General features: G+C 40.3%; 1 protein-coding gene across 3 annotated transcripts in view; it reads right to left on the minus strand.

The window, feature by feature from the left end:
- Nucleotides 1-21,798, minus strand: part of Adam23 (ADAM metallopeptidase domain 23) — a 162,045-nt gene that overhangs the window by 48,042 nt on the left and 92,205 nt on the right. For all 3 annotated transcript variants that reach the window (XM_013351657.2, XM_005361484.2, XM_026786219.1), the window contains exons 5-14: nucleotides 21,286-21,368; nucleotides 19,836-19,899; nucleotides 15,772-15,844; nucleotides 14,961-15,034; nucleotides 13,152-13,217; nucleotides 7,219-7,290; nucleotides 4,845-5,008; nucleotides 4,040-4,124; nucleotides 3,163-3,253; nucleotides 1,169-1,217 (exon numbers count right to left, since the gene is read on the minus strand). In XM_013351657.2, coding sequence (XP_013207111.1) covers nucleotides 1,169-1,217; nucleotides 3,163-3,253; nucleotides 4,040-4,124; nucleotides 4,845-5,008; nucleotides 7,219-7,290; nucleotides 13,152-13,217; nucleotides 14,961-15,034; nucleotides 15,772-15,844; nucleotides 19,836-19,899; nucleotides 21,286-21,368 — 821 coding nt within the window. The remainder of the gene's footprint in view (nucleotides 1-1,168; nucleotides 1,218-3,162; nucleotides 3,254-4,039; nucleotides 4,125-4,844; nucleotides 5,009-7,218; nucleotides 7,291-13,151; nucleotides 13,218-14,960; nucleotides 15,035-15,771; nucleotides 15,845-19,835; nucleotides 19,900-21,285; nucleotides 21,369-21,798) is intronic.

The raw sequence follows: 21,798 nt of genomic DNA on the forward strand, positions 1-21,798 counted from the left end.
ACTATAATGCAATAGTTTATGTATTCTGATATATGAGAGTACATATAGGATTAAAACTCACCTCTATTGACAGTGAGTACATCAAATATATATCACATACATTAACTTCAAATAGTTTTCTTTATCTTTTGAGTAGTCAATCCAAAATTCATTTAGAAATCAACAGTTTAAAAGGCAATAATATTGCCGTACAAAACCAACATTATAAATGGTACTGTCCTCTAGGGTAGCTATTAAACCTGTATCACCATACAGGACCGGACCATGTGGCACAGTAATGTGGCTGGGGAAGGCAAGCATGTCCAGACGAGACTGCACTTCTAGGAAGACCTTTTGAACTCACGGGGATAACGGTTAAGTGTACAAACCTTCTCCTCTCCAGGGTCTGGTAGAAGAAGAAGGAAGGGGCCCTGTAGAAGGAGGTGGCACCTTTGGCAGCCAGTGCAGAACAAAGGTAGGACTAGAAATTGCCAGCATGCAGGTGCCCAGCCTGAACAAAGAGAGCAAGAGACACCTCTCCTCCTCCAGCTCCAGAGGCCTAGTATCGGCCTGCACAGTCCTGTGTCTTGTGGAGACAGCAGTGGCCCCTGGGCTGAGCACACTGACACTAGGGAACAGCTGGTTCAGTTACAGAAGTGCCCGCCAAGGACAACAGGTGGATTGATGTGGATTGTCCACCACTGCCCACCACTTGACAACTCTCTTGTTTAACCAAATAACTGAATTTAAAAAGCTCTGTTGACTCCATAAACAATATAGTACAAATTTATTACCATAAACATACATTGATAAGTTCCCAATAATATAAATAGATGACTGAATTGATTCTCACTGACTGCTTCTGATAGACCATCTGCTTTTATTCTAAGTTTATTAAAAGATGAATGCCTCCCCTAAATGCAGAAGTGTTTAGTCATGTGACTCCTGTAAGGGTTAATAAATAAAAGTAGCCAATCCATTCAACTTTCTCCCCAACCTTAAATTAAAAATTAAAAATATAAAGTGAATTAGCACTGTCAGTTTTAAAATATCAGACAATTAATTACTGAATTTATACTAAGTACTTAGTCTAAAAGACCAGTGCCTGAGAGACTGTGTCTCTAATTATTATATATGCAGCGATTTTTGCAACAGGCATACAGCAAATGCAAGGGTAATGCAGACTCACCCTGTTTCCTCCATGATGCAGCCGCCCCAGGATTCTGTGCATTCACATTCTAGTCCGGTGAATAATAGAGCAACAAAGGGAGGGAGGAAAACAAAGACAGAGCTTCAGTTTGCTCCAGCTCCTGCAAAACCTCCTCAGCGCCACTCTACACCACAGCAGTGCCCTGCAAAGCCTCCTTTATTTTCTCTAAATCAATGGCTCCTTATGCTTGCAATATAGTTTGCTTCCTAAGAAAAAACTTGGGCCTCTCTTTGGTTTTTGTAACTCAGACATGCCAATTAGAGTCATAAAACCCAATGCTTAGTTACAAGTATGATGGGCTAGAAACAAAAGGCTGGATTCTAATCTACAGCTAAGGAATAGGGAAGCCACTCAGCTCTTTTTGGGGGGGTTGGGGTGGGGATGTCTGCTTCTAAAATGAAAGCCGTGTCTCTCTGCCTGTCTCCCAGAGTGGTTCCAGGGTCGACACAGATGGCATCCCTGGGTGATCTGAAAGAATACAGTACAATGTCACCAAAGTCCTTCAGACACCGAGCAGTTAAAGAAAGAAATTCAATTTGCTGGAGTCACTGCCAGAATCAGTCAGAGACTTAGAGAGCAATCTCATCCTGTGCTACTACACCATTCAATCCATTAACACCTCTCAGGTGACCCCAGTACTGGCCTCCAGGATTTTCAATTAAGTTATTAAACCTGGTGACTCTCCGTACTGATTCTGTGCTATCTGGGCCAGGTTCTACAACTTTAATGTGGTGTAACCACTGCCACGAGAAAGTAAATGCTCTGAGCAAGATATTAGTAAAGAAAGCTTATAGAGATTTGCAGAATGTTGCAGGTGTTGTCACGACTGTGTGCTTGGTCATTAATGTACTTACTCATAAAGGGAATCAAGCCTGTGGACACAAGATGCTGGTCCACTTCCCCACGGTGCTATATATTAACCACACAGAGGACAGCAAGCAAGATAATGCATTTTCCTTTTCTTCACTGGGAAGGTCTCGGTGGGAAAAGAGATTCTTACTCCTGGCTCTCACGATTATAGTAAGAAGATGACGACTTCAGCTTATTTTCTCATTAAATGGACAATGGGCGAACATGCTGCTCTCTTTCTCCTCAAGGTCCTATTGTGATGTTTTGCCTTCTAACCACAAAAATTTCTCAAAATTATATTTGACTACTGCGCCAGCACAAAGAGGACTATAATTCAGGTAGGACTTTATCTTGCTTTTAAAAGAAATGAGGTGTGGACTTTAGCCTGATTTTAAAAAGAAGTAAGGCATTTTCACAAGCTTCTAAATCTCTGATGGCTCTTACTACTCGGTCCACTGGAAAAGTTGGTTCTTTCCTTCCTTTTCTCATCTGGTCAACAAAAACATTGACCAAATGAAGTGATATCAATGATCACTTGTTTTACTTTGGTTGCTGCATGGGTCAGAGGCCATGGATGAACTCCCTCTTGGACCTACCTCTGAACCACAGGACTAGTCTGTCTGTCCCTCTCCACCCATCCCAACCTTAAAAGGCCAGTGGCAGGCTTTTCCAGGAAGGGGGAGCAAGGGGCTCATCTTTCTGGATGTGACTATGTGGGGAAGGGTTGTGAGCACTCAAATACAAGACCCTTGTCTGCTAGACCTCAGCTCCTTCCCAGTCCACTGTATCTTTGATAAACTTTCCATGGAGCTGTTGCTGGTATGTGGTGTCTATGGTTAGGACTCAGAGAAGCATATCAATCAACCACCATCCCACCTTGTCTCAACAGTCTCAATAAGAAAGAACTGACGAAGTATGAGTTTATGGATTTTGAAAGAGAAATATCTCCCACCTAACCAGTCTAATAATTATCTCAAGATGTTCAAGACTTTTTTTTTAAAGGAATGACATAACACTATAATTAAACTATAGTGACTTAAGGCATAAAACATTCTCAACGACTGGGCATGCATTACACAGACAGAATTACACATGAACTCAAATAAGAAAGTCAGGGTACATACTTGGCTTTCTACTAGAAGGTTCCCACTGGATTCCGAGGTTTTGAGCCAGGCTCTGAGACAATACTTGTGCCACTGCCATTGGAAGACCGTACTGGTTTTCCGAGTTGAAAGTGTGTGGTAAACATTTGAGAGAGTGAAGAGGCACAGTTATTATTCCTTAGCGGTTGTCACTATAGTCCCTAAGTAGAGCTTTCCAACATCTAAAGGTGGCATATGACTTGAATCATTTCCCCCTTGAGACGGTGCCACTAGAAGCATTGAGTACAGGTAGATTTTCACATGAAAACTGAAAATACAAGTCGCCAAGGCTGGGCTCCAACTGAACGTGAGCAAAGGATAAACTCAATGGAGATATGGCAAGAAAGGTCGCCCACTGAGCAGCTTTGGGGTGCTTCTTTCAATTAAGAATTTTCATAATAAACTTACTCAAACAATGATTCCATGAAACCATTTGTTATCATTCATACCAAACTTAAGCAGAAAACATAAAAATGAAAATTTGCATAGAGAGACAAACTTTAATTTGTAAACTTTTGATATTAAGGAGTTAATTTTAATATATGCAGGAAAGTACTAAAAATTAAAAAGCATCATAGGAAAAAGATTAATATGTTTATAAAAACTTAACATCTCAGCTATACAGGCCTAAAAAAATCTCTGAGCCTATTTTCAGGTAATTTTTATACTTTGCAAAGCTACCATGATGCTACCCAAAGCTATGATTATAAACTTAAAGGAGGGCTTTGGGCTCTGTTTTCTGATCTGTCATCCAGGTTACATTGCCAATGTCATCATTGAGAACATGCACTATTATCCACTGGGTCTTAATGAATAAAGAGGAGCAGTTGCAGAGACAGCTCCAGTTAAAGAAAGTTACCTCATTTACACCGACCCCTCTCACGCGAGAGCACACACCTCCGAAGTAACTCAGACTGCTTCTCTTGTAATGGAATGTCACACGCCTTAGGAGAACAAAGCACCGTTAGAAAACACCAGGTAAACACTCCCAATCCACGTGCACTCTCCCTCACACCTAACAGCCTGAACACCACCCTCAACTGGAAATCAAAACTGATTTAAAAATATTTCAGTGCATGCTCTTAGAAACACACTGACTCATTCTACTAGAGAATAGCTTATGCTAAATTATTATAAATTGATGGAGGCTGAGAAAGAAGTAAAAGGTAACCATGGCAAGGAAGGAAGGTGTTGCTTGGTTTGATTGCGGGACAGAACCATGGAGTCAGGTTGGAAACAGCTTTGAGAGGGGAAGAGGAAAAGGGTAAGAAGGATAGGCCTCTTCTTTAGTGGCAGAAACACAACTGTTTTCAATGGTTCATCTAAAAAGGCATTTCCTAGACTTCCTACAGCCAGGTGTGGTCATGTGACTATGATCTAGCAAAGCCTGTCTCCAAGTCTGGCATTCCTGCTGCCTGCACTGAAGACAACAGTGCCAGTAGCATCTTGGATGGAGGAGGGGAGCTCTGTGCTCAGACAGTAGAGTTAGTGGTCACAGAACCACAGCGTGCCAGCCCTGGAATTCCACCTCTCTGAACAGAGAAGGGGGCCAGCAGCAACACTGTAGAAGTCACTGCTCCCTGATACTTAACCTAACTGATACCGTGAGGAGATAAAGATAAACCAGAGTGGCAACTGCAGTAACCGTTGGAAGGAGCACATACGAGATGAGGTGGACCACATCAGCATGCTGCTTGATGCGCTGCCGGTACTTGGAGAACTCGTACAGCATCTGCACGGGGTTGATGGTGATGTCAATTTGATCCTTCTCAGTCCAGGTCTCTACGGCCACTAGGACAACCCTAGTGTTGAGTTGTTCCTTGTAAATCTGAGGGTATACAACAGGACAGGTGCAGGAGGAAAACACTGGGTCAGACAATCAGTGAGTCAGTCAGCGGAAGGGAAGAGGGGGGGAGGTGAGAGAACACGGGGTCAGAATTAGCCAATCACACAGAACCGGCTTAAATTTCTCTTTTCCAAGAGCCAAAACAAAGAAGAAAACTCATACAATTAAGTATTCTCTACTCTCCCAAAGATTATTCTTTCTCTCAGTTGCCTGGCATCTTATGAGACGGATGCAGGGATGATAAGATTCTCAAGTCAGGACCTGCTCTGACAACAGGGTTCAGCAAAATAACCTTTCCAAACTCCACAGGAGACGAGAAGCCCAAGCCTGACATAGTGACTCTCCATGCAATATAACCTGCAGCGTTAGGACAGTTCATCAGACGGTACAGCTGCTTTGCCACACAATGTAATAATCATCGGAGTGAATCTCAGAGCTGAGGCCAAGAGAGGGGAACAGATTTACATCACCAATCTCAGCCTCACTGCAGAGTGGAATCACTCACACACAGTTTGCTGTTCTTTTGTTCTCTCTACTTTGGGCCAAATAAATAACGCACATAGTTAAGCAGCTTCAGTGAGAGTTGCCATGTTGTCTTACTTTTAAACTATCTAAGAAAACAAATGAATGGTTTTTGAAGCCACTGAATAAAGATATTATCAAAAAGTTGATGCTATAGTGACTTTACGCAAGGATGAGTTAAGTGTAATATACTTTTGCAATCAGTGATTAGCTTCGAAACTTTACAAATATAACACAAACTAAAATTAAATTTTGTAAAGTATGAGTCTACTCAATCATGCAGAAATTCCTGATGCAGAGATGCTGCCTAATAAATAGATTTTGCATGGGAGAAGGTGTATTTAAGATTCTCTTTTCCATATCCATCTATGCCTTTCCTGTGAGCACAATGACAAGAGCTGAAATTAAAGAAAAGTAATAAGGCAGATGTAAACTGGCGCTCAGGGGCTCAACCTTAATTTTATATTACATATTCTATGCGCATCAACTCATATTACAATTTTGTCAGCTGTGCCTATGAGGCACATAACATATGCTAGGTGCACAAAATATGTTATGAATATTTACATGACGGGTGGTTTGGGGCTGTTTAAAAGGCAGATCCTCAGAGTGAGTAGCATTGAGATGCTCGGCAATTTATAAAAAGGATTTTTTTTTCAACAGTTAAGAGGGACCATACAAAAAAAAATACAAGATAAAAATATATTTAACCTAACAAAGTAGCACTTCACAGAAGAATACATAAATTCATTTATGTGAATCAAATTGAATTATTTATCGGAACATAATGGATGAAATCCAGCTCTGTGGGGTTACTACCTAAGGCGGGAAACAAGAAGAAAATCTAAATGATCATTCTTTGGAACTTAGGAGGGGACAGGAAGGGAAAGGCACGTCAACAGTGAAGATACGGAGGGTCAGATCCCCTTTGAAAGAAGTAGACATTTTATCATTTCAAATTATTTTATGAGGTGATGACACCCAATTCTATCACCTAGAATACTAGAAATTAAGTCTGAAATATTCCACCATGGGAGAATTAAGATAATAAATACATGGCCTTGAAATTTTTATCTATCTTAACCCTCCAAACACATGCTGCCTCAATCCATTAGGACTTCTAGACTTACGCAAAATATTTAGGAAAAGCTCAAGTAGTTATTAATAAAGCCTCATTTGCGGAGGCTAATTTCCAGCTTTACAGGCTTCCTCCGTTGCTCTTTATCCCCCACGGACTCCGGTACCAGCAGAGGCAATGCTATACAATTACTGTGGGTTAATAAAAATTTCTCACTGTTTAAGGAGGTGGCGATGCTACCTACTCTGATTTGCTCATTAGATACCGTACACATGTATCAAATTATTACACTGTATCCCACAGATACATAGAATTAAAATGAGAATTAATGAAAGTCAATAAGCTTAAAAGAAAGAAACAATGCTAAAGTATCTTGGGGATTCTGAGAATTCTAAAGCCCAGAATACTTTTCACAAAGCTTACCATCAGACAGTTTATTCACCAGGATATGAATATGTATAGATATGTATGTGAGGAAATTTTTTATTTCATCTAAGTAATAGCTAACATAATCAGTGAATAAAGAGAAGGAGGCATAAGCCATGCCTTTTCAATTAACAAAGAGAAGTTTCAAGAAAACCAGGCTACTTACAGAATCTACCAGGTTGACCACAGACTTTGCGAAGTTGTTGGTATGCGCATGAGAAGAGCGGTGCTTCTTATACTAGAGAGCAAGAAGATAAACAGTCACTATCAAATCCTAATTGACGCTATGAGCAGAGACCTCTGTGGGATACTAGAAACGTGCATCAAAAGGTCAGAAATTGGTTTGGGCCACACTGGAGGCAGTATTGCTTTTTTCTTCTTCTTCTTCTTTCCCTACAACCCAAACCAAGGCAGCAAAACTGTAGAATACTCATGATATCCCAGGGCCTGAAGGAGCCTACAGAAGTCAACCTCTAATTCAGTCTTAAAAGCAACCTATTTGGCTCCTTTGTTTTTATAAAAATGAATCTTTACAATGTACAAAGGGCTTAGACCAAAACCCAGTCTCAACGGGACAACTTCCTCACTTTAAACTCAAGGCCATGCACGGGTCAAGACCATTTCTTTTCAGGTAGCACTCCAGATATTGTCCAAGACAGGGAAGAATTTGCCTTGCATTCAGTAAATCCTTCGTGAGGGTGCCACTCCGACAGCAAGCCTTAATTCTGGATGATCGAAGTCAAAGGAGAGCTAAAAAGTCAAAGAAGTATGCCAAACAATACTGACTCACTATAATTATTTAAGAAAACTTAGCAAACGTGCTCTATATGTCAATATCTGGGCCTGGCATAGTGATGTACACCTATAATCTCAGCACTTGGGGGACAGAGGTAGGAAGAGCCCTTGAGTCCAAGGGTGTAAGAACAAGGCCCTGTCTCAAGAACAGAGCAAAACATCTACGGGCATTGGTTTGGGTTTGGGGGAGGTTTGGTTCTGTTTGCAGTACAGGAGACACAGCCCAAGACTTCATATTCTACCACTGTGGAGCAAATGTTCTACCATTGTACTCTGCATCCCCACTAACGGGCTGCATTTTTCTCAGGAAGTCGGATACTTTACTTAACATATGTTGAAGAGGAGGACCTCTGAACGCTCAAATCTGCTTTAGGAGCACCATGACCTCAGCTGCTCCGTGAGGCTATTGCCAGTTTTACAACCACAAGACAAAAATAAAAACATGATTTAAGCCAATGATTTTTTTGTACTATGCAAGTCTTTGAAATTTATATTCAATTATTGTTATTAAATCAATTATATCTATCAGAAGGATTAAGTATATTTATAATAAAAATCACATTTTTTCTCCTCATATAATCTTAGATACTTCCCATAGACCCTACCTCTGAATACCACGACCATGTGAATTTGAAAACTGTTCTTAACCCATGAATTTCAAAAGACACGTTGGGACCAGTGCAGGAATTCTGAACTGTGATTCGGAGGTATCAAATGTGAATGGCCTGCTTAGTACTAAAGCAAAGATGCCGAGTTCATAGTTAGTTCCCTGAGTACAGAACTCAGAAGTCTAGAGCTCTGAAGTAAGGGCTGGAAGATCTCACGTCATAATCCTATTTAAAGACTTCAAGCTGGAAGCTGTCAGTCAGGAAGGGCCACAGAGTTCTGATTCAACTTAGAGGTTGGGGCTGGAGTGTAGGCAGACACATAATCTGAGAGGTCAGCTATATAATAGTTAGAATAAATAGTAGAGGGAGGACTGCTGTCTTAGAAACCAGAAAAGAAGGAAAGCTGTTCAAAAAGAAAAGAAAAAGAGAGAAAGAGGGAGGAGGGAAGGAGGGAGGTCTGTATTCATTGATGCAGGGAGAGGAGGAAGCTCAGGGACAGTGACTTGCTGGGTTCCCAGCCTCACAGAGAAAACATTAGTTTTATTAACTTGAAATCCCATTTCCTGGGCACCTAGGATCTATGAACAACTGTCTCTCCTTCAACACAGCTTTATGGAACTGAGATTTATTAATCCTCAAATAATTTATCTTGGATCATGGGACTGAAAACAAATTTGTCTTATTCTGAGCTGGAAGATGAGATTAATTTATTCAGTTAATAATTCTTATGAAAGAGTTATAAGCTACTGTTTATTAAATAGCCCCAACAAGTCAGGATTACTGATAAAAATTTGTAATTTGTTTGGTGCATAAAAAAATACAGTGGTTTTTAAATAAGGAAAACCAAATGAGGTTTTAATTGAAAAAATATTTGAGTCATCATTGATTTTCACTTACTGGTTCATATTTAATAACGCAGCAGTAATGGAAGCAAAACACTGGTTTTGCATGTGCTTTAAAATATCTCAACCAATTTTTTATTAGGCAGTTTTTTAATATTTATTTTTAGCTTAAGCAGCTCAAAGAAATGTTTGCAGACTGTTATCAAGCTATAATTGCTCACAAATTCGGTTCCGCCAGCTAGGTACCAAGATGCTGTCTCCAAATTTGAGAAATTTTTTTTCCTTTCTAATTGAAAGCCACTGATAATTGGGCTGCTTGTTCAAAATACGATAGGTGCAATTTTTCAGGCAGCCAATATTAAAGAGAGGAGCTTTAATGCAAATGTAGGCAAAATGTTTCCATTTCCTGCATGAATGAGAACTAATTTGGCAAATAAAGAAAAATGTGCAGGCTCCATTTATGATAGAACTTACCTTCACATTTTCTGATCACTGAAAACCATTTCCATTTAAACCAGCAAATTGGCTTTCACTTCCTGAATAAATGAGCCCCTTAAGAAATGTGCCCTTTTGAAAACAATTAAAGCTGAACCTTATTTTCAACCCAAAGGTAAGAATTATAAAATCCCGCTGACTCGTACAGTACAAACACTGCGAGAAGGGGTTTCTGACAGGATGGTCACGCTAAAGCCCGGTAGCCAGTCTTCAGGCACAGGAAACAGAGATTCACTTAGCCCAGCTCACTCAGGCGCCCAGGAGGGCGGCGCTCTGCTCCCTACCCAGTCACTGCGTTTCTGCAGCGATTTATATTGTAAATCTTCGCTTAATAGAAAGATTTCCTCCAGAAGGGCTTTTCTCAACTCCCATGAGGGTTCTTAAAAATGAATATTCATTCGGGACGATGACAGAACAGAATGCAGAATGCAACCTGGTCTTGAGGCAAGGGGAACATTTAGCGCTATTAGTCCATAGCAATCATTTTTTAAATGCCAGAAACTCTCAGTCTGTTTCATTTTATCCTGAGAATTATCACCATCCAAAAATCAAGGCTGCTTGTTTGTTTTCATTTTGAAAATATATCTCCCCAATTTATCATTAAAATATCATGCCCAACTGTCATCCAATATAAATTTTTGTAATGCAATGAAAACCCAACCTTTGTTGATTTAAAGGCTTAAATTCTTTTTTAATTAAAAGATATGCACTGTTGAGAAGGCTCAGTGAGGAACACTTGCCTCGTAATCCTAACAATAGTTTAGTCCTCTGAATCCACATTTAAATGAGAGAGAGAGAGAGAGAGAGAGAGAGAGAGAGAGAGAGAGAGAGAGAGAGAGAGGAGCGAGCCAGAATTGATGTCAGGCATCTGTAATTCCAGCACCCTATGGTGAGGCAGGGAGTGGAGGCTGACTTGCCAGCTGGTCTGGAGCACAGCACATCAGAAGCAACAAGGAAGAAGAAAAACACTGATCCCTGAAAGCTGATCTCTGACTTCCACACCATGAATGCCTACAATCATGACATCATACACACACACACACACACACACACACATAAACAAATGTTTAAAATAAATTAAAAGATATTATACCCCAAATAAGATGGTGATTTTTTTACCACAAAATATGTGGCATAAGCAAATAAAGTTTTCTCTGTAGAAAATAATATTTTTTGAGGAAGGAGCTATTGCATTTTATGTACAATTGGGGACACTGTGGTACTCTTGTGAGCTCTCTCTCTCTCTCTCTCTCTCTCTCTCTCTCTCTCACACACACACACACACACACACACACACACACACACACTAATAACAGTGAACAAAATAAACCTTTATAGAATTGATGTTCTCAGCTACTCATGTGGGCAGAAAGCACATGCACTTTGCACCTTCAACAGTGTGGTACACAGCTTACTTATTGTATCCATACATTACAAGGTCTGTATAATGGATATTAGGGAAAGCTCAAGCTTCTAAAGACATAATTTCACAGTATGCACAACCATCAGGTTTGAAAAGTAGTTGGGAAAACCTCAGCCTGTAAAAGGGGCTAAGAGGGAGACGCCCCCCCACTCCACCCCAGCAACCTTCAGGAACTCCGACTTGACTCTTTCCCAGAGCAAGTTACCACCTAACACTCGGTTCTCCTTACCAGGAACGACTTTCAGGTATATGTAATTCTAACAAATGTTCCTTCTTACTGGTATATCTCAACAAGTTTATTTAAAGACTGGCAGAAAATTAAGCCTGTCTACAAAAATAAAAAGAATTCCATGGGGAAAATTATTTTCAACACAACTGAATTAATATTTAGTAATTAATGGTAATTAATTTGAACATCCTTTAAAGTAAAAGACTCAAATAAAAGTTTCAATGTACAGTAAGCCTTTGTCATGTACAGTCTCAAGGGTTTCTCTGAAGAGACTGTTGACTTCAACTTCATGTGGTCAGCTTAGTACAAAGTACAATTTGATCATAAAGTTTAACTTGGGTTTTCATAAAACAAGGACTTAATACTGTTTAAATTTATATTTCAATATTTTATAAGATTTTACTCAGAACTGATGTTTAAATATTTTTCCAAAGTTCTCATCTTCATAATCTTTCAAAAATATAACTCCATTTCTGTAAAATCAACTAAAGTCAATTCACTAGCAATTTTTAGGATTAAACTGCATAACTATAGCAAAATAATCTCTGACCTAAAGAGTTTGGAGATTGCAGAAGAAAAACTCAGTCACATCCTTACCTAGCTTCAAATCAAGAGTCTCACTTCAATGGCTTGAAATCACCCACCACGGGAACAGGTAAACACTGGAGATGAGCCAATATTTTAAAAGAGTATCTAAAAATCTAAAAAATGACTTGGATGCTCAAATGGAGAGTGGCGATTTCTGCCCATAAGTCTCTTCAGCGTTACCTAGTGCAACATGTTTCACTTTTACAGGTGTAACACAAAGTTATTTATATTGTCGATATTTTGTAAAATAAAACACTGATTTAAAATGGTCTCTTAGATAGACCTTTAATTTGTTTGTTTAGTTGTTTTTTTCATTGCTAGGGATGGAACACACATACACATACACACACACTGTATATGTGTGTATATATATATATATATACATACATACATACACACACATAGTATGTATGTAACAGGAATGTTTTATATGACATTGTATAAGCATTTTATTGTATTATCTCTAAAGCTGTTGTGCACAGAACAAAGGCATGGAACAAAATAATGAATCAGTGACCAAACACCAAGATGTGAAAAGTAGACAGTAAGCATTTTAAACATAGACAAGTGATAAACATCATATTGGTAAATATCCCCATTGTAATCTCTATTAAAGAGATAAATTATAGCTGTAAAAATTAGTTACTATCTCTTTCTCATCTAGAACACAATGCTCTGTTAGAATCACCAAAAGATTGTGTCTAAATATAGGTACTTTATTGTTACAAGTAACAGCTAAAGTGAAATGCATTTTTTGTTTCACAAGCTATTGGGTATCTGTGGTTGCTTGAATGAGAATGTCCCATGGTCATATGTTGGTGGAACTGTTTGGAAAGGATTAGGAGGCGTGGCCTTGTTGGAGCAGGTGTGTCACTGGGCGTGGGCTTTGATGATTTAAAAGCCAATGCCAGTCCCTCCACCCTTGCCTCCTGCTTATTGATCAAATGTAAGCTCTCAGCTACTGCTCAGCATCATGCCCATCTGATGATCATGGACTCGCCCTTTGAGGTTGTGTGCAAGGCCCCGATTCAATTCTTTCTTTCATAAGTTGCCTTGGTCATGATATCTCTTCACAGCAATAGAGCAGTGACTAGGACATCATCAATTCTATAGTCTTACCGTCTTGTGATCATTAACAATCATAAGTTCCAAATACTTCATTTCTTCAAATACACCACGTGATGGCTAAAGAAAATAAGAGATGCATGGTCAGAATAGTGATTGCCATAAAGCATCTCTATTTTTCGGTCACATTACAGGTAAGCCTTGGATTTCAGGACTCTTCATTGCCTGTAGTATAAACAACTGTGCATAGGTGACTAGAAAGCATCAGTGAACTAACAAGAATTTAGAAAAGACAATTTCACTATCTCTGCTCAGCGAAATTGGAAACAGATCATGTTGTTTCTGTCTGTGTAGTTTTCTTCTGTATGAAATTAGTCTAGAGGAAAAGACACTATGCATATCATAATAGCCAAAAGTAAATAAACTTCCCTTTCTATGGCATTAAATGATAAAAATATTCATATTTACTTAAAATGTCAAAGGGAATTTAAATTCATTTGATGAGAACATCACGCATCTCTGAAACAGAAATCTAAGTGGTAAACAAGAACTAGAAGAATGGAATAGAAGTCTAGTAACAATGTACCAGTCCCCAGCCACTAACAGGAATGGGGGCTGGCAGGTAACACTTTAGGGCTAGAGGCTGTTGGGCTTCTCATTCACATGTATTTCTTTTTACAGTTGAGAAGTTAATATGATGGTTCTTTTCCTTCGTGTACACAGTAACAGGTCCATCTGGGGTAGAGGATAGTAGAAGGGAAGCTACTCTTTCTTTCTGTATGAGGCAGCTGCTCTTTCAAGAGGAAGCAAAGATCACTTAAGTGAACATAAAAATGTTATTCATGGTTACCATAATACCAGTATACACTATGTAAGAAAATGATTCAAACTTGAACTAACTTTTAGATTGCTGGGGGGTCCAATTAATTTACCACAAAAAATACATTCAACTAAGCATTATCTAAAATGTGTAATTTGTGCTATAATTACTCATTATCTAGAGAATTACCATGTAACCTATAAGCTGTAGAATTAATTCTTGGTTAGATGGCATTCACCATGTAATTACCGAACAGTCCCACTCATTACAGGCTTCTAATCTACTACAAAAGCCTATGAACATATTTAGTTACAATGCCACTAGGCATTTATTAGTGCACAAAAACATACAACAGTAACTGGTTATATCACTTCCTGACTTTTATTTAGCCACTGTCTCATCACCAATAGAGAAATAACTTTCAGCCATTCTTTTCTGAAAAGCTCATCCAGCTCTCAAGTTTGGTGTAACAGAGTTCTTCATTTTTCATTTGCAAGGAAGACAAACTTGATTGGCCAATATTTCAAAACCCAACTTTTACTAATTTTTAACAGAAATGTTTTGTATGACCTTGTGCAATCAATATTATCTCTAAAGCTGTTGTGCACTCTCTTGTTTGTTTGCTTGTTTGTATCGGGAGGGTGAGCACACACAGAAGTCACAGATTGACTACTAGAATCAATTCTCTCCTCTCACCTTCCGGCCCAAGGAAGGAACCCTGGGTATTAAGCTTCCCCTGTTCAGCCATCTCAGCAGCCCTACTGTGGTTTTCAATAGGAAAACATGTACTCCCATTTTTATAAGAAAAACACACTGAAAACAGAACTAAAGCAACTCATGTTTTTACATGACATCAGAGCTCACAGGACACTCTTATCAGTTTGAATCATTAGTAGGGAGAGAAGAGTAAACAGCATTGTGTGAGAGATGCTCTTGAGACGGAGGCTGTTCCGTGCAGTCTTTGTTCTCAAGGGGAAAGTCTAGACAGGGTGGAGCAGACTCCCAAGGGGAAAGGGGAAGCCCGCGGCCCCGGCCACACTCACACTGGCTGCTCTCTTCCTTCTTCTCAGCCACTGTAATTCAGGTAGCAAAGGCCACTGGTCACTGCCATCTGTGCCTGTGTAAAAGGAAAACGAGCATCAAATGGATTTTATTACATGAAAGAACAGCACCGTTAATAATCAATGTCACCACAAAGCCAAAACAGCCTGTAGTGAAACCGTGCATAGACTGTTCAACATTTCACGCTCACAAAGACAGCTCAAAATCTATTTTCCTCTAATCTTAAAAAACATGAGGTGTCCAAGGTTGATCAGATGATAGCTGTTTGACCTACAACCATTTAACAACATCATATAAACTCTACTACATATTCCCAATTTATTTTAGAATTTAAAATGATATGTGGCATAAAGTTTTGTATAAATTATGAAAGACTCTGAGCATTAGTATACAGGCATAGGATCTCATGCCCACAGGAAATCGAATGGAGCCTTTGCCCTGATTAAACAGCTACAGATGCTCCGAGGGCAGGGTGAACAGCAGAGGCGGCGCAGAGTGGCGGGGAAGCTAACTGCATGAACGTCCACCCGGTCAGAAAGCAATCATTAATTTAGATTTGGCCACACTCAGGTTCCCAGCCCAGCTTCACGCCCGAGATTCATTTGTCATCGCCACTGAAACCTCTCTCGATGTCTCATCCCATGCAAGGCTCAGCTGGGACTCCACTCCCCACCCACGCTGCTGATCTCAGCTCTCAGACCAATTTCCCTTCCCAGCAAGGCTGCGCTACTCCAGCGGTCTGTCAAGTCACAGCCCGCAGCACGTATCATGACTGTTTTAATTAAAACTTACTGAGATTCTTCATCAGCTTAAAATATTGTCCTGCCAAGGTTTTCTGGATTATGTGCGGTCGGCCTGTGCTTTTCTGAAACAAAGACAATTGTAGGAAATGGAGAAGTGAGACATGAAGACACTGGACATCAGTGTTAGCAGAATGCTTTCTCTAATAGCCTTCTACCGTGGGGGGCATTGGGTATCAGAAGGAAAAGGATATGCTTGTTGATCTTTAATTTTAAATAAAACAGTGCCCTTCGACCGCCCCACTTTAGATCAAAGCACAGTTTTCTCAGTTGCTCTTATATCTCAGCTTCTTTCAAAGCCCCGAGTGGGAAACACATAAAGAAGGAGCAGAATGTCCAGCAGCATGAGGAAAGGTTGGTGCTTTAATATGCTTTTAAAATACAAATTTCAGAAAGTTAGAACAGCAATTTTCCCACCAAGCTGTAAATGATTTAAAAATTACGACATCCATAGTACAGCTACAAGGCAGAACGTACTCACACATCACTGTAGCATCGTTTGAGAAAGATTTTGAAGATATCCGTAAGCAGTCTTGAAGCTACTCATATCCCTCGCCTAGACATGACACTGACTCCTTATCATTAGAAGTGGGAGCAGCTCTGAAAGCAGAGTGCCGAGTGCCCGCCAACCAGCATCGATGTGTGCCTTACCCAGTTTGTTCCCAACAGGAAGCCCATGTGGTCTGTATTCTATCCCTGTCCGTGTGCTTTCTGATAAAACACTGACCAAAACCAATCTCAGAAGGAGAGGGTTTATTCCAGCTTGAGGGTTACAGTCCATCACGGAAGAAACTGAGGGCAGGAGCTGAAGCCAGAACCTGGAGGCAGGAACTGAAGCAGAGACCATGGAGGAGTGCTGCTCACTGCCTGCCCTCCCCTGGCTGGCTCAGAAACCCTTTTATACAGCCCTGGATCCCTATTTAATTCCACCAGTCTAGGGATTGTCCCACCCACAGTGGGCGTGGCTATCCTACATGAATCAGCAACCAAGAAAATGCTCCCTAGGCCATGCTGAGGGAGACAGTTCTTCAGCTGAGCTTCCCTCTGCTTAGTATACCAAGTTGACAGCCTAGATTAACCATCGCATTTCTGTTTAATGAATAAAAATACTGAGATTCAGAGAAGATACATGATTGGGTTAAGTTGTGCTATGAAACAATCCAATCAATGTATTTAAAATATATACAAAATTGTCTAATTGAAGGTTATAAGCCATTATCTTTGGGGATGGTGTGGTTACTATTTAGTTAAGTATTTTGCTTTTCAAATTGCCAAATATATTACTAGATTTGGGGTTTTTTTTAATATTGATAATCGAACCCAGACTCTCATGAATACTAAGCAAGATCTGGGCCACTAAGCAATCCCTAGCCTGTTTTTTGTTTTGTTTTGTTTGGTGTTGTTTCCGATGTTCATTTTTGTTTGTTTGTTTGTTGTTTGAACTTATTTGAGACAAGATCTCACTAAGCTTCCCAGGCTGGCCTTGATCTGACCTTCCTCTTGTTTCACCTTCCTGTGTACCTGGGATGACAGGCATACACCACCACACTCAGCTAATACCTTAGTTTATGATCACAAAAATATCTATTAAAAAGGCCCTTCTTATTACATTTGATTACATATTGAAAACAATAATTAAGGACATTGCTATTTACTTTCCATTTGCAACAGAATGTGAATTCTCACTGGAACTATCCTGTCCATACTTCTAACTTACTACAAAGTATGCTAAAATTAATAGTAATAATAACGTGGCCATCCAAAAATCCAAATTCTCTTTCCGTCAGCTCTTTATTCTGGGAACATAAAAAGGCACCTAGCATAGGGAAGCTTACTTCTGAATTGTAACGTGATTTTTACAACTAATTTCAAGATTCAAGTTCTGCTCCTTTGCCCCCACCCACAGTGAAAACGAGAAGAAATCATTTGTGAACAAAGGGAGGCAGTGGGAGGCAGGCAGGGAGCAGAGGATAATAAGCACGTAGCCATCAGCCTGAAGCAGAATAATGACAGCTATGGCAGTGAAGAACCAGTTCTTTAAACATTTTGATAATAAGAGTTTACATGTACATAAACCCTTTCAGCAGTTCAGCGGATACTGCAACACATTTATGAATTCACCAGTCTGCAAAAATTGTCCTATTACAGATGCGCTGGAAATTACCTCATTTACACATTTTTAAAATGAGAAAGCTCAGACTTTCTTGGACTTATTGTCGTTGCTTTCTTCGGGGGTTTCTTTGGTGAGGGAGGTAAGAGAGAAGTTGATCACAGCTGATATCAGGTGTTCTACTGAGTGTCTGACAGGTTTGCTGCCCGCTCACAGAGCAGGGAGAGCGTCTGCTCGTCAGGACATATTAATCTAGGGTAAACTGTCATCCCTGCCTAGAAAGTTTTAAAATTATTCATCAAAACCCATATAGGCTTGTTCAAATATCACCTTGTACAATTTAATGGCTTTTCTGTCGCAAATGTGAAAGTTTGTTCCACAGTCATATGTGAGTACATGTGTAAAGGCATACACACATACACACATACACATATACACACACATACACACACATACACACATACACACACATACACATATACACACACATACACACACATACACATAGACACACACACATAGACACACACATACACACATACACATATACACACACATACACACACATACACACATACACATATACACACACATACACACACACATAGACACACAAGAAAACAAATGGTGCCCTTTTTTGTCAAAAGCCTAAATGTTTTCTTGGAGAGGCTGCTCAGTAGTTAAGAGCTCTTGTTGCCCTTACAGACACAGGCTCAGTTTCCATCACCCACATGCTACCTATAATCCTTGTAACTCCACTTCCTGAGGCTCTGATGTCCCTCTACCCACCTCCTCAAGCACTGCACACACGGAGAACACTCATACATATTAAATAAATAGACAGACAAACAGGTAGACAGACAGATAGATAGACAGGTATGTGGATAGGTAGATGGATGGATAGATGGATGAATAGATAGAAAATGAGAGAGGGAGACATATTATTAATTCCTCACTGACTACTATAGTCTTAAAAAAAAACTTTAATGTTCAATCTGAACATGGCGGCACACACAGAACATTTGGGAGGCCTGGACAGTATAATGACACCCTGTGCCCCACCAAAATGGTTTTCTGCTCTCCATCGAATGACTGCATTATTGTGACCATCACTCTCAAAATATACCTTTCCTCAGTATCAGTTGCTCCCCTGCTGTGACCTCACCGTGTCTTCGCCTGCCAGTTTCCACTTTATCTGAACAGTCAGGTTTCCTAAAGACGGCAGAACACAGCAAGCAGCGCCCATCCCAGGGCCTTTGTAACCTCACGGCTCTGGGAGTTTTGATTCCCTGAAGGCTTTTCTTCAAGATCCCCCCACACTCACAGCGTGGTGGCCCATTGCTGTCCGCAGCGGGCATCACCATCTGAAATACGTGTGTGACCTCTTACTCATTTTTTGCACCCCTGTTCATGAGTCTCGGGACATCAGTTTTATCATGGATGTAAAATATAGCAAGCTCTCCATATAATATTGGTGTCTACACATTAGACTTTAGAGCTGATAACACTGTCAGTGAACAGCTTGGCTGGAACACGGGGTTTCTGATGATGGCTGCTGGCCTAAACAGGATGAAACACTGTTTCCTTCTCTGTCTCTATCTGTGTGCTGCATCAAGTAGTCATTGCTCAGACCACAGATTCCCCCACTAAATATTTCTAGGAACAGAAAGTAAGTACATTCTTAGACAATTATCTAAAGAAGGTACTGGAAATGAAAGCTTGTCTTATGGGGTCCAGTGCAAAGCAAAGGGCCTCCCTGCCCTCTCTAAAGACCAGAAAGAAGAAGCTTGCTTCAGAATGCCTCAGTAATATACCTCTGTTCTGCTGCCACTGGCACAAGGGTCTGGCATTGTGCTGTCTAAGTCTGAAATCATACAACATGGATAAATGCTCTGGGATGTGTACCACCTTCACCTGATATAAGAAAATCAATGTCACAGACCCACCTCATCATGAACGAGCTCCAACGGCTCTATCATATACAAGAAGGTGTTGTCCTCAAACATGCCGCTGCAACACAAGGCATCAGAAAGACATTCAGCAAGGGGGCATCTCAGCGGTGCCTTCATACAGTCCCACATGAACTCCCAGTAGCTGCAGGGAGTCCTGCCAAGGTCTCAGCGCACCAAGGACTCTGCTGGGCAGAACGCAAGCTACAAAAAAGCATGAAGCATCTCCCTAGAGAGTGCAAACTTCACACGACATAAGTCATTTTTAAAAATAAACCAATGACAATGGTGATCTGGGATAAGATTTCCCACATCATGGGGAAGGCTCATTTATTTTAGAAGCATATGCAACTAGTATAATCTTCTTGTTATGCAAATTATGTATCACTTATGAGAAAGCTGACCGCTCTGTCATCTAGGAATATTTAAAACCATGTCTGATTCTGAAGAGGCTACTAAAAATATCCTTACACTTGTAAATTGTGAATGCCTATTACATAATATGCCGTAGAAACCACATTTAACTTAGGGAGACATGAGATTTATTTTAAATAAAGTTTGAAAAGGGTTTTAAGACCCTTTTTCGTTTGATCACAAAGCTAACTCTTTATCTGAGGCACTATTTAATATGAATCTAAGATGTGTGTGTGCACGGTTTCAAAGAGTCTGCCTCTGGACAATGCCTCTTAGCATCCCGTCCTTCTCTGGTCGGTGCCTAGTGAGACTCAGATGGAAGTCCACCCATATGACCTTTGACACACATACCTGTAGGGTTACATTGACTAGACCGAGTCACTCTGTTAGCTCCCTGCTAGAGTTTGGGTCTTACACATTCCCACAGGTCCACTACTAAGGATTCATGCCAGCAGGGTGATACTGGGAGTGGTGGAACGGCCATGAGGTAAGCATCAAGAGCCATGTAAGAAGTCTTTAGTTCATGGAGGGGGTTGGGAGAAATGCCTTGCAGGGTACTATGGGACTCTCTCTCCTAGCCACATGCTGAGCAGTTTTGTTGTCCTCCACACTTTCAATCCCCAGTGATGTGGGTCCTCAAAGTGGCTCACAGTAATGAGGGCAATCATCATGGATTCGAACCTCCAAAGCCTGAGCTAAAATAATCCTTTTCTTGTTATAAGGTGATCTTCTCAGGCATTTTTTTTCCAGTAACAGAGAGCTAATTAATACACCCCTTTCCATTCCCTTCACAGAATCAAACAAAATGGGAATTACTGACTTATGTAATCATTTGTTTAATTTCTGAGTTTCCTATACAGGTGTTATAGAATTGTGGACTTAAGCTCCCTGGAACTACTTTTATCTAACCCCCAACACATCTCTGACATAGAAAAGTCACTAAGATAAAACATATTAAAAATAAAAACTAGAAAGAATGAGTAGATATGAGCAAGCCTGGAGGTCAAGAAGACCCACGGAGATTCCCACATACTGGAGTCCATTACATGTCGACAGAGCCACCCTGGAGTCTTTGACGCCTCTGATGCTTCCATGGTAGTAACAGTGTTCTCCACCCTACAAAACAGAGAATGAATTACTGACTGTATCTCACATGTCGATAACTCTGCTTCTGATAGTTCTGCAGAGAAAGGCCATCAAGGACGAGAATGCATCTGCCAGAGAAACTCAAAGCCAGAAATTTTCATACGATTAATGGAGGAGAAAAGGGCTTTCATGGGGAATAAAACCAAGCAAATGATAAAGTTCCCTTGCATTTCTTCAATATGCATTACATATTACACAGTAGTTTTCTCTCTCCTTTTCACACCACAACTCTTCCAGATGTTTCTTCTTGTGTTTATACACATTTTTGTTGAAATAAGAGCTGCTGGGCTGCGTCCCAGGCACCCAGCCGCCCACATGGCTAGCTTAGCTTATGCCCCGAAATAATTACACGGAAACTGTATTCTTTTAAACACTGCCTGACCCATTAGTTTCAGCCTCT

This window comes from Microtus ochrogaster, linkage group LG4 (genome assembly GCF_000317375.1).
Source record: "Microtus ochrogaster isolate Prairie Vole_2 linkage group LG4, MicOch1.0, whole genome shotgun sequence".
NCBI classification, from domain to species: domain Eukaryota; kingdom Metazoa; phylum Chordata; class Mammalia; order Rodentia; family Cricetidae; genus Microtus; species Microtus ochrogaster.